The sequence below is a fragment of the Miniopterus schreibersii genome (assembly GCF_964146895.1).
Source record: "Miniopterus schreibersii genome assembly, chromosome: 14".
Taxonomy (NCBI): domain Eukaryota; kingdom Metazoa; phylum Chordata; class Mammalia; order Chiroptera; family Miniopteridae; genus Miniopterus; species Miniopterus schreibersii.
Window position 1 is genome coordinate 37,466,949 of NC_138114.1, and position 13,401 is coordinate 37,480,349.

Sequence of the window (13,401 nt, forward strand, 5' to 3'; positions counted from 1 at the left end):
TGCCAGGATGTAGAAGGCCCAGCTGGTGCCCCCGCTCCTAAAGAGCCAAGGGGAAAATGTGCTGGCTATAGGGTGGGGAAGGGACAGTAGCCAACAGACAGGACAAAGGAAGGAATTGATATTTAGATTCTATACCCCATTCCTTAATGGTAACAATTTAGTGAAGAGAGATACCCATTTCTGGGTAACAGACCATAAGAGTATTGCACCATTTGGGAGGGTAGAAAAGGTACTTTTTTTGAACTTTCTGGCTAGAGTTCAGGAAACTGCTGAAAGAGCCATCTAAAAACCAGTATCAGTAGCAGTTACAGAAGGAGTTGGCAATTATACATAGAAAGCTGATAACTGTTACTGGCAAAATATATCACTGAACTGAATCATCCTTCTTCAGCAACACCATTGAAGTCTTCTGTGGATGCTGGGATAGGGTCTATCTTGGGAAATAACTCAAGTGCTGTAAGACAAAGATTTACCCAATAGGCCCCACTCTATTGCCTCTAATATTTTCATTAAAAAAATTTCAGGTATAATTTACATATTGAAATACACAGATACTAATTGTAAAATGTTTTATAAAAAATATACTGTGAGCCTGGCGGGTGTGGCTCAGTGGTTGAGCATCAACCCATGAACCAGGAGGTTACCGGTTCAGTTCCCAGTCAGGGCACATGCCCAGGATGCGGACTTGAACCCCAGCAGAGGGGATGCAGGAGGCAGCTGATTGATGTTTCTCTCTCATAGATATTTCTATTTCTCTATCCCTCTCCCTTTTCCTCTCTCTCTAAAATCAATAAAAACATACTTTAAAATAATATATACCTTGAGTAACCAACACCCCAATCAAGATACAGAACACTTCTATCACCTGAGAAAGTTCCCTCATGCCCCCTACCAGTCAAATTCCACTCCTATAGATTGCCTCAAATTTTATAAATGAAAAAGACTTCTTCAACATCAGTATACATCATAAAGAAACTGGCTGCTGCTTTTCCTGTGGGAGCCACCAGGTTGAGAGGAGCGTGACCTTTCTCCTCTCCATGCCATGACATATGCTCGCCCACTGATATCGGTGTACTCCAAAAAGAGGGAGTCATTTGGCAAAAATGTCACTTTGCCTGCTGTGTTTAAGGCTCCCATTTGACCAGATACTGTGAACTTTGTTCACACCAACCTGCGCAAAAACAACAGACAGATCTGTGCGGTCAGTGAATTGGCAGGTCATCAAACCACTGCTGACTCTTGGGGTACTGGCATAGCTGTGGCTTGAATTCCCAGAGTTCGAGGTGGTGGGTCTCATTGTTCTGGCCAGGGTACTTTTGGAAATATGTGTCATGGGGGCCACATGTTGGCACCAACCAAAACCTGGCACCATTGGCACCACAGAGTGAACACAACACAGAAGTGATACGCAATCTGCTCTGCCCTGGCTGCCTCGGCCTTCCCAGCACTGGTCATGACTAAAAGTCATTGAACTGAGGAAGTTCCTGAACTTCTTTTGGTGGTTGAAGATAAAGTTGAAGACCAAGGAAGCTGTTTTGCTTCTTAAGAAATGTAAGGCCTGGAATGATATCAAAAAGGTCTATGCCTCTCAGCAAATGAGAGCTGGCAAGGGCAAAATGAGAAACCATCATTATAGCTAGTGCAGAGGACCTTGCATCATCTATTATGAGAACCATGGTATCATCAAAGTCTTCAGAAATATCCCTGGAATCACTCTGTGTAATATAAGCAAACCGAACATTTTGAAACTTGCTCCTAGTGGACATGTAGGCTGTTTCTGCACTTAAACTGAAAATGCTTTCCTCAAGTTAGATGTCACTTGGCATAAAGCTGCTTCCCTCAAGAGTAACTACAACCTTCCCATGTACAAAATATTCAGTACAGAACTGAGCATAATCTTGAAAAATCCAGAGACCCAAAGAGTCCTCCAGCACCATGCAAGAAGATTCATCACAGAGTCCTGAAGAAGAATCCACTGAAAAACCTGAGAATCTTGTAGAAGTTACACCCATATGCAAAGACCATGTGTCAAAACACCATCCTTCACCAAGCCAAGAACTACAAGCTCTGGGGTAGATAAAAAAGCAGCAGCACTAGAAGCCAAATCAGATGAGAAGGGGGTTCCAGGCAAGAAGCCTGTATAGGGAAGAAAGGAAAGGCTGTTGGAGTTAGGAAGCAAAAGCCTTTGGTGCAAAAAAAGGCTGCAGTTACCAAGAAACCAGCAGCTGAGAAGCAGCCCAGAAAAGAAACCCACCACAGAAGAAAAGAAGCCTGTGGCATAAACTTAAATTTGTTTATTCCATAAAGGTCAAATCACTTTGGACAGCTAGTTTTGAATAAAAACTTGATCAAAGGCAGTGAGAAGAAAAAGAGAAGCTGGCTGTTTATCATTACAAATATCCATTTGCATGTGATTCCTAGAATCCCAGTACAAGGTGAACTCTCCTGGCAGAGCCCTTTAGTCTTCATACCTTTCACAAGAATCCCACCTTGAATTAATGCAGCACAAAAATAAAAAGTAAAATATAAAAGTAATAAAAGATTAGGAAAAAACAAAGATATCATTTATATTGGCTTTATAGCTATCGCACAACAATGAGTAAGGAAAATGGTGAGTACGGTGGCAAAAATCTAGAAAGGTATTCTGAGGATGTTTTCAACAAAGATGAGTAAGTTTTAACACCTTATTCTAGTTCTGCTGAGTCTACCTCAGAAATGTCTTTCAAATACGACTCTTCCTTTTCATCCTTATGACCGGACTATATAGCGACAAATTTCAAAATAGCCCTCTGCTTTTTTGTGTGATGAAAATGTTCTGGAATTTTTTGATAGTGTGATGGTTGTGGAACATTGTGAATACACTAAAAGCTAATTAACTGTACACTTAAAATGATTAAAGTGGTGAATTTTACCCCAATTAAAATAAAAAGCCTTCTAATCTATCTATATTCTATCTAGAATTACCTCCCCATCCCTAACATGCACAATTACTTTGCTGCCTAAGACTTAACTCCTTGGGACGTGAAGTCCTTCACAATTTAGCCCACAAATCCCCTCTAGCCTCACCTTTCATCATGACTCCCATCATTCAGTCACATGAAATCCCAACACGTCAAATTCTTCCATATCCTTAATCCTGCAAACATTTCCTGGGTTTGGAATCCTCTTTTCTGCCCTTGTCAATCTAAGGAACTTCAACTCTCCAAGACCCATCTCAAATGTCAACTCTTTTGTGAAACCTGCCTTGATTCCCAAAACAGAATAACCTCCTCTTCTGTGTTTCCTCCAGAATTCTTTTTAAAAATTGTCATTGTGTTTCTTTTCATTTATTCGTAAAACATTTATTGAACACAAAACAGGTACTGTGCTAGAGGCAGGAGATAGAAATATAGACAGGGAGCTTTTAATAAAGAGCCCACAGCCTGCTGGGACAGAAAGACATCTAAAACAATCACAGTGTAACAAGTTCAGGATTACCATGGTGATATAAAGAGACTGGGTTAACATAAGAAAGGAGTCAAATTCCTGGGTTTGCGGACCATTCCTCACTAACTTTAACTGAGTCATTCTTTTAACACTATAAATTCTCCCAAATAAAAAATATCTGGGGCCTGGACGGGTGTGGCTCAGCGGCTGAGCATCGACCTAGGCTCCAGGACATCAGGGTTCGATTCCGGGTCAGGGCACATGACCGGGTTGCGGGCTAGGCAGCCAATCAATGACTCCCTCATCATTGATGTTTCTATCTCTCTTTCTCCCCCTCCTTTCCTCTCTCTGAAATCAATAAAGATACATTTAAAAAACAAACAAACAAAAAAACACAAAAAAAATTATCTGGAAGTGCTGTTAATTACATACTTGGACTCCTGGGATGAAAGAAGCTAATAAACAGTTAATTTAACTAAGGATAGCTTTACTGGCATTAAGGAAAAATAAGTCAAAGTTCCTTTCCCTATATAGGTAGGCCTAAGTTTTTCCAGTATGTCCCAAGATTTGTTCTCTAAAAATGGACCTATTAGCACCTCCTAACTACCCACACTTTCCTCAGCAGGGCACCAGTTCGTGTGGGGCACTGAGTGTTGTCAAAGGAGTATTTATATGAGACTGACATAGAATGCACAATCAGACCTCTGTCTGATGGAGTTGCAGCCTCTCGAGAATCTGGAGTAGCAGCCAAGGGGTGGGGGGTATGTGAAGGAGAAGGAGAAAGAAAACTTCCAATTAGGACTCAGTTCCATTCAAGCTCTCCAAATGTCCTTTCTGCTGAGGATTTCTCAGAACTATATTTTACTGTCGCCTAATAATCTAACAATCTTTTGGATTCAGGAATAGTGATCTCCTCGGGGAATCACAAATGTGGGACAATTCAATATAATAAAGACTGAAATGAAGGAAAATCCAAATAACTAAGGGGAAGAAAATTTATATCCATCACCTGTAAATTCAACATGTCCAAAAATCACACTCTTCGAAACCAGCATGGTTCCCAACTCCAGTTTTGAACAAAGTGCTTCTCTTTTGCTCATCCTCAAGCTCAAAAACTTAGGGTCATCTTAAGAGTCCTCTGTCTCCTTCAAGCCCTATAACTAATCAGGCCTCAAATTCCACAGACTCTTCCTTCTCTTATTTCCATTCACTTATGTAGTTTTTTACAGCACACCTACTTATGCTAGTCTCCAGGAGGCTCTGGCGGCAGGAACAGGATAGGATGTGGAGATGTGTACAGAAATAGCTACTAAGCAAGTCTGCTAATAAATATATGAGTGATGGAGAAATAAGCACCATAAAGATTATGAAGTGTGAGATGTCTGGCTGGAGTAATCAGGAAACACTTGGGAGGCAAGCAGTGAGCACTCAAGCTGAGCCTGGACTCCTAGGTCTAACTTGGATTAGAGAGCTAGTAGAGGGACCTGGGAAGGAAATCACTCAGGGGACAGCAAATCAAGGTGGCTGTCTGGAAACAAAGGTCCAAGAGAGGAGTGGTGAGAGTAAAGGCCGGAACCAGGTATTGGCAGCTTTTGAAAGCCTGGCTGAGAAGCCTTTAACCCTTAGATTGCCAGATCATTTACCTTCCATTATTTACACTTTTACATCTGACACCTACTTTCATCAGGAACCCAGGTAAAAAACAAAGTTGGTGGTGGCTGCCACAGGGTGTTCCTTCTGCATTTACAACTTGTAGGAGAGGCTGCGGCTGTGAGTGGCTGAATAGACGCTGACCTCTTCAGCACTAACAAAGCTTGATATTAGAAAGCACATCTGATTCTAGGGACACTTCAAAACTGTCAGTGTTCAACAACCCTAACTAGGGCTGTGGTCTAAGATTGAGAATATAAATTTAATCTTTCTCAAATTCACTCTCATTATGTGACTCCTTTGCTCAAGGAAATACAATGATTTCTATTACCTACAACAGGTGATCACATCCCTCTGCCTGGAATCCAAGGTTATGCATAATCCAGCCCACCAAACCTTTTCAACCTTACATTACTACCCGTTTCTTATGTTACTACCAATCTCCTTTCTTAGTCAGGAGGGTTAAATTACAAAAGGGTTGGTGTTACTTAGCTAAGCTGAGTTAAATTTAACTAGACAATAGTTTAGGCCATTTATTTCAGGCATAAAAATATAAATTTTACAAAGATATTTATAAGAACTTGGCATTCCTTAATCATGTCTTCTCAAGTGTGTTTTGAATTTGAAAAATTCAAAATTATTGTGCTCATAATATATAAATGTGAAAGAATAGTTACAACTAACACTGATATAACAATGTTCTTTATCTTGGTAGGGGGTAAGTATATGCATTTTTCAAAATCAGTAAACATACACTTAAAATTCATGTCCTTCACCCTAGCGGGTTTGGCTCAGTGATTAGACTGAAGGGTCTCGGGTTCAATTCCAGTCAAGGACACATACCTCAGTTGCAGGCTCGATGAAGGAGGCAACCACTCGATATGTCTCTCTCACGTCCACATTTCTGTTTCTCTCTCTCTTTTCCACTCTCTCTGAAAAGCGATGGAAAAAATATTCTCTGGTGAGGATTAAAAAATAAAAATAAAAAATTTGTGCACTTCACTGGATATAAATTTTACACTAAAATAAACTGTAAACAAACTCTAGTTAGTAATATGCCTACCAAAGTATTTAGGGGAAAGTGTACTGATATCCACAATTTAAATGGATGGATAGATAAATGATAAGCAAGTTATATTAAAATGTTAATGGTAGAATCTAGATGGTAGGAGTATGTGTTATGAAATTCTTTAGACTTTGCTGTAAGTTTGAAAATTTTCATAAAACACTGGGGAAAGTGACATTGATAAGGCACTGTACTTGTTATTTGTAAGCACTGATAATACACTATACTTCATAAAGCTGTAAGCAGTTAAACTTAGTGGAATGGCAGCATCAGGCATTTGCTCCTTCATGCTTTCATGCCACCTTGCACAGACCTCTTATAGCCCATTTCATGGTATAGTGTTGGGCACATATCTAGTCTAATTTGTATTTGCATTCCTGTTGCTTTGCACCTGTTTGGAGAACAATGTGTTCAATAATGAGGGAATGACTGAACACAAGTGGAGTTGCTCAGGACCAAAGTATTATACTTCCTGCAGATTCACTGTATTCACTTATCACATATTCTAAAAGTCAGTATGTTCCATTTAAAGAGAAATTCATCCTTTACTTTTCCCCAAGCACGAAAAATTTCCAAAAATAGACAAAACTCTATATTTATGAGGTTATTTTGTTGTCTATTACTTACCATGAGGTCTGAAGGTCTCCTAACATTCAATAACTTTGAAGATTTTTTTTTTTCCTAAAAGAGGGAAGTCTCAGAATTCCGAGGAAATCTGGAATTTGTTTTATTCAAATCTTAGATAAGCTGTCAGAACTAAGAGATCCCTGAACTGGTCAAAAGCAGGAAACTGGAAATCTTGGAAAAAAGTAAAAACAACCACCACATAAAAAAGTCATGAAGCAAATTAATCAAGAACTTTACCAAGAAACGGACGGAAAGTCTTAAGGAGGATACGCAGAACATCTTAAACTCCCCCAGACTGGCTTCTCTTCTCTCTCCAATTACAGAGATCTGGCCGCTGGGCCACTCCCAACATGCCACGCGACTGGAGCTAATGCCGCTGAATACGCTGCTTCTCATGTCAACCTCCCAGAAACAACGTGCTTTCGCGGCGTGAGCACCAGATTCTAAAGTGGAGCATCTGCGTCCGAGTCCCGGTTTCCCCACCTGCCTGATCTGCGAGTCTCTCGCCCTCGCTGGGCCTGTTTCTCGTGAAATAGGACTCTCCTAACTCGGGCCGGCGCACAGGGTAACTATAAACGAAGATGAGGGGCGTAAAGGCCTTTAAGGAAGATGCAAGGGGCTCTCAGTTTGTTACTCTTACGTACACGCGGCTCACAACCTGGCCCAGACCAATCTCTCAAAGTCACCGCTGTCCCTCTCTCCCTTCCCGCCCGGCGCCAGTGCTGAGGCCGCTCCCTCCAGTCGGCCCCCATTCGGAAGCCGCGCGGCGACATCTGCCGTACCTGCAGCCACTTGGTCAGCGGGGCCCTCCTGCTGACCCATGACGAAGTCGTGCACGAGACCCCACAGGGCACCCGTGGGCGCCACCGCCTCCAGCTCGGCGGCGGCCGCCATGACGCGAACTAGAGACCGTGGGAGGGGAAGTGGGCTGAGGCGCGGGCCGGGCCTCTCGGCGCACGCGCCTCCTGAGCCAATCGCCTGGCGAAGGCGAGGGGACCCGGCGCTCCGTGGATCACGTGCTTGCCGGCTCCCGGCCAGGCAGTTCCAGGGAGGGATGGTACGGTCCCTCCCCAAGGGGCGGGGCCTGGAGTCAGGGTGGTGGTGCTGGGAAGGGAGGTGGCCGCTGGGCACGCAGCCGGGGGCCATTGAGGGCGAGTAATTCTTGGCCCTGCTACCCGGGAGACCGGCGGCGGGGCGGGGACCCGGCTGGGTGGGGCCGAGGGGCGGTTCTCACCCTGGGGGAAACCAATGAAAAAATCAGGCCTGGCCCGAGGGGGCGGCACCGTCGGTCACATGCGCACCTGCGGCGGGCGGCCGCGGCGGCGCCCACACCGCGAGCTAGAAGCTAGGAGTGGGGCCGGGCTGGGGCGGGGTTAGGCAGGTGAGTGACAAGCTCCGGGGGGCCGGCCCCAGCTGCGAGTCCAGAACAGGCCGGGTGTAGCTGCGGCGGTGCCCGCCCCCTCTCTCCGCCCCTCCAGCGGAGCTGTTCTCGGGCCGGGCACCGTCGCGGACCCCCCTGGCCCGGCCACCTGGGACTGCGCTGGGGAGTCGGCCACCTCCGTCTCTCCCTTTGCCCTCAAAGTTTGTGGCGAAGCCGGCCTTAGGGCAGAGCGAGCCCCGGGGGGAGATCGGGGAGCGCCCGATGACGGGCGGCAGGAGCCGTTGACCCCGGACACCGCTGTCCGGGGCTGGAGCGCGCAGTAGTTGACCAGCCCGCCGCCTCCGGTGCATGGGGCCCGGCTGAGGAGCCAGCATGGGCAACTGCGTGGGGAGACAGCGCGGAGAAAGGCCGGCCGCCCCGGGACACCCCCGCAAGCGAGCAGGTAACGACGGGGGAGGGAGCAGGGCTACGGGCGCCCCGCCAGTTGTCCCCCTCCTTGCCCGAGCCCTAGGCTTCGCGAGCGACCTCCCACGGCTCCTGGCGCCTAGGTTTCCCCGAAGGCTGCTACCGAGCCAGACGCGGGGGCCCCCTCCCCAGCCCTGGTGGCTGGAGAAGCCGAGTTGTGGCAACTGGGTGCGTTGACCCGGCTTCGAGCTCAACTCGCTCCAACTGGGAAGCTCCGGTGGGGGTGGGGGCGGCGGCAGGAAATGTTTGCAGACCGCAGCGGGGCCGGCGGAGGGGAGGAGGGCCCGGGGCGGGGGCGCCGCTGGCTTGGCCCCCGGGCCGGGGTCGGACGCGGGCCCTTTGGGGCACAGCGAGGGCGTCCGGGCGTCCCCGGAACACGTAGCAAGCGAGGCGAGAATAGTCGTTCCTTCCAAAGACTGTGTCATTATCCGGCTGCAGATCGTGTTTGCCGGAATCCGACTTGCAAAAGCACCGCAGGACTCTGGGAAAGAAATCTTTCTTTTTCCCGCAGGGCTTTTTAGAGCCTCCCGGCCGTCTGGGAGCCTCGGAAAAGTGGGGTGCGGGGTGGGAATCGCCCTCGGGTTTGTTGGGATCCTTCCCAGCCATGGGAATGGGATCTGCTCACTGGTGATCCGCGAGGGCCGGGCAGCGCCTTCTCACTTTCTTGGTACACTCCTATACTGGCGCTTCGCCCCGGGAAGAAGTCTGACCGTCGTTTCCCCGGGTCTCATACTTCCTTCTCTGAGGGTGTTGCAAGGACCTTCTGAGAATGATAAAATCGTGGACTTTAGAGCTGAAAGGTACCTTCGAAACTTGTCTAGAGTCCAAATAGACCCTGTGTCCTCCTATCTATGAAAAAGGCAGATCCAGAGAGGTTGAGCAACTTGCCCAAACCCACACAGCTAGTTAGTAGTACAACCGGGGCTAGAACACAGTCTCCTCTTCCACCCAATTGCTACATAATTGCTTTATGTAAGAGGAGCCACAGGCAGAGTAGTCAGCGAAGTGGGAACTCTAGTTGGAGCTTCCTGTCTCCTTTGACACCAAAGGTGTGTTGACTGGGCTGCGGAAACTGGAAAGGAGGATGAGGGGAAACATGGGGGAAGCAGGGAAGGATGTCTGTGTGGTGGACAGGATGACTTGAGAAGAAATGTTTTTTAGGGGGGATGGGTAAAATTTAACATTGAAATCCTCTTGGCAACCCTGGCCAATCTGACTGAGGAAAGTTAATTCTCAAACCCAAGGGCTTTCTTCCATTCATTCATTCATTTAATAAATATTTATTATCTATGTGCTCAGTTCACATAATTGATTTAATCGCATTTGAAACTCATACTTGAAATTCTCCCCCTTCCCTTATTGGCATTAGACTATCTTGGTGTGTTTTTTCTCAGATCACTGCTAGGTGTGGACACACCCATGGATCAGTTTGCCATTTCATTTTTCTCTCTCATTACTCTCCTTCCCAGAGAAATGTTATTCAATACCACAACTCTTTGTCCATTGGGAAGACTCCTATGCTGTATCTTCAGCTATTCCCTCTCGAACATTAGACTTATAGCTCTAAATTCCCACTGGATGCTCTGATGTAGTTATCCTTGGATTCCACACTTCTAAAACCAAGCTCTGCATCTCTCCCCTCAGCCAGCTTCCCTTTGCTCTTCCATTCTTGCAGCTGCCTAACTTTATACTTTGAAGACCTCTCTCTGCTGACTTTCTCTGCTTTCTGCCCTCTGCCTCCTAGCCAGTCAGTCACTTGAACCTGTTGTTTCTTCCTTCAGCAGGTCTTACAAACCTGCCCCTCCCCACTCTACTTCATGCCTTTGTCACCTCAAGTGCAGCTCATCTCCCAGGCTGAAGTCAGTTCCCCTCCAAATGCAAGTTCATCTTCAGTCATTCGTCCAGTGTCTGCACATGGTGGGCCCCCCAGAAGACATTTGTTAAATTAATCTGCTCCAAACCATATAGTTCTATGTTCAGAAAAAATTTTGCACCTCCCCATGTCTATAAAAACTCAAACTCTGCAGGCTGGTCCAGTCTGGTTCAAGTCTGGTCCAGTCCTTCCATTTAAGGCGTGATTTCTTTCTTCTCCCTGACAATAAAGCCACCAGTGTTTGCTCATGTCATTTCCCTTGCTTATCAAGAGCCTTTCTTCCCTTCCAGGTCCACCTCAAATCCAATATTTTTCTAGAAGCACCTTGCCTGACAGTTTCACCCCCTCCCTAGTAGACCTGATTGCTTCTTCTGAGAACTCCTTCAGACATATTATGCCACTTACTTAACAATTATCTACTCCATATTATTAGTCATTTCTTTGATGTTTACAGTCTTATATCAGCAACTGCATTGCAAGCCTTGAAGACCTGGGTTCTGTCTTATCTGTGTGTGTGTGTGTGTGTGTGTCTTCTCACTCATGTAACCATACACACAAATGCATGCACACATATTCAGCACCTATTACAGTGACTTGTACAGAGGAAGCACTTACTACTTGTTGATTTTAGAAAGCTGGCCTGACTTCATCTTCCACCTGAATTTTTTAAAATATATCTTTATTGATTTCAGAGAGAGGAAAGGAGAGAGAGAGAAACATCAATGATGAGTCATTGATCGGCTGCCTCCTGCACGCCCCCCACTGGGGATCGAGCCTGAAACCCGGGCATGTGCCCTGACTGGGAATCGAACCATGATCTGCTGGATCATAGGTTGATGCTCAGCTACTGAGCCATGCCCTGCCGGGCACCTGAATTTTTCATGTAAACATTTTACTGAAGTATATTTCTGCATTTTTTACCTCCTTGTGTATCATTTTTGCAATTCTGTGGGTCCCACTATGAATAGCTTTATTAATAATATCCAAAGCCAAGAGGAACTCTTTAAGATGACAAATTTGGTATAAGGGAAGGAATCCTTCTTAATTTCAGTGTGCACCTGGCATTTCTGTAACATCTGCAACTTACCCTTTGATAAGGACGGTTTTATGTTGAAACACTAATGCCTAAAAGTCTTCTAGCTCCCACTGTAATGCTTACCTTTCCTTGGTCACTGGTGTAATGGAAGAAAGCCTCACAGAGAGCTAGCATATGAGCTCTAGTCCTGGGCCTGTGGCTGGGTGACCCTGGGCAAGTCATCAAACTTCTCTGGGTCACACTTTCAATATCTTACAAAGGGATGGGGGTATTATACTACCTCATTAGAGCTGTTGTGATCATCTTCACAAAGGCAACTATTCAAAACTGGAAAGTTATTGAGTTGAAATCTTGTGCCTTGTCACCCTTTGGCCTTACTTCTGTCTTCCTAGTCACTTGACAGATGAAGCAGAGACATGACACCTACTGGTCAGTGTTACATTAGCTAGAAGAATTGGGTGTTCCTCTCATCTCATCAAGTTTTGTGATTGTCACTTCTTTTTTTTTTTGACTGTTAACTCTTAATGCACACCTAGTCGTGTACTTTCTCCCCTTCAGGTGCTGGGTAGTCCTTGCATGCTTCAGAGAATACTTGGGGATTTACTTCTTTGGGGGGGCACCTGCCACCTCATACACATACCCTGGGCAGATCAATATCTCTGCACAAAAAGTGAGTGGGTGAGGCAGCCCCTCCCCTGGCCACCGTAGGATGAAATAGAGGCGGTAGAACAGGCCAATCTTTTGCCCAGCTCCACCCTTTGAGAATGTGGCAGGGCTGAAACCCAAATATCTGACTGATGTGCCAGGCGTATCCATTTACATTCTGGAATCTCAAGCTTGGGGTAGACAGACCCAGGGCCCTGTTTTGGGCTGGTTGGGCTTGGCAACAAGTCAGCTTCTTGTTGTGTGGGCTGCTGTGGCTATTCTTGAGAGTAATTGGGCAACTTCTCCATTTGCTCAGTAAATATTTACTCTGAGTGCCAGGCACCTTACTGGCTGTGAACATACCTGGTCCTTGGCCACATGAAGCTTACAGTTTAGGGGAGCAGATAATAAACATATAGTCATACAAATTACATGTGATTATACATGGAAATCTATGATTATACATACAATTACGTATTATTATATGTGCTGGAGATGCCCACATTTATCATTTCAGCCTCTCCTTTCTAGCCTTATATATTCTGCTGCCTACATAACACATCCAATGTCTAAAAGGCTTCTCAGTTTAATATGCCCAGAACAGAATGAGCTCCTTCTATACTTTCCCATCTCAGTTAATGGTGATTTTATCTTTCCAGTTGCCCAGGCCCCTAAAATGCTGAAGTCATCCCTGACTCCTCCCTTTCTTTCACATCCCACATCCACAGATTTTAATCAATAGATTTTGTTGGCTTTGCCTTAAATATATCCAGAACCTGACTCTCACCGTCTTCACCACTTTCACCCTGGTCTGAGCTACCATCGGCCTCTTAACTGACCTTCCTACTTCCTCCCTTGTCTCCCGACAGACTATTTTGAGCACAGCAACGAGAGTGATGCTGTACTGTAAACTGTAAGTCAGATTTTGTTACTCCTTTGCTCCCCATCTCATTCAGAGTCCTTGTGTTGGCCTACAAGACATGATACGATTTTCACCAGCTTAACTCTCTTAAGCCATCTCTCGCTCTTCGTCCCCTGCTCCAGTCCCTGTTAACGGAATGGGTCCCTCCCGCCCTCTCCTCCTCCGTCTCTTCAAACATTCCTTTTCAGTTGAGCCCTCCCAGGCCATTCTTTTCAAAATTGACCCCCTTCCCTCCACCACCTGTTCTCAGCATTATCTGCTGCCCTTCCCTATTTTATTTTTCTTTACAGCACTTACCATCATTTGACAT

The 13,401-nt window shown here is 45.8% G+C and overlaps 2 protein-coding genes and 1 pseudogene across 8 annotated transcripts in view; 2 read left to right on the top strand and 1 right to left on the bottom strand.

Annotated features, from left to right (window-relative positions):
• The window catches only part of MMS19 (MMS19 homolog, cytosolic iron-sulfur assembly component), a 28,757-nt gene extending 21,051 nt beyond the window's left edge, over positions 1 to 7,706 (bottom strand). For 3 of the 5 annotated variants that reach the window (XM_081158803.1, XM_081158804.1, XM_081158802.1), the window contains exon 1: positions 7,552 to 7,706. In XM_081158803.1, the coding sequence (XP_081014929.1) occupies positions 7,552 to 7,663 (112 nt within the window). In that variant the 5' untranslated portion in view covers positions 7,664 to 7,706. The remainder of the gene's footprint in view (positions 1 to 7,551) is intronic. The other 2 variants (XM_081158805.1, XM_081158806.1) reach the window with 2 other exon arrangements.
• LOC308567182 (large ribosomal subunit protein uL4 pseudogene) lies at positions 1,031 to 2,282 on the top strand (annotated as a pseudogene). Its single transcript has one exon. The product of its transcript is annotated as a large ribosomal subunit protein uL4 pseudogene (transcript).
• A 52-nt stretch (positions 7,707 to 7,758) lies between the features above and the next one.
• The window catches only part of UBTD1 (ubiquitin domain containing 1), a 51,085-nt gene continuing 45,442 nt past the window's right edge, over positions 7,759 to 13,401 (top strand). Inside the window, exons 1-2 of one of the 2 annotated variants that reach the window (XM_081158785.1) lie at positions 8,193 to 8,592; positions 13,039 to 13,082. Coding sequence is in view for 1 of the 2 variants with exons in the window: in XM_081158784.1 (XP_081014910.1) it covers positions 8,523 to 8,592 (70 nt within the window). In the remaining variant the exon portion in view is untranslated. Of the gene's footprint in view, positions 8,593 to 13,038; positions 13,083 to 13,401 lie in introns of both variants that reach the window. The other variant, XM_081158784.1, reaches the window with a different exon arrangement.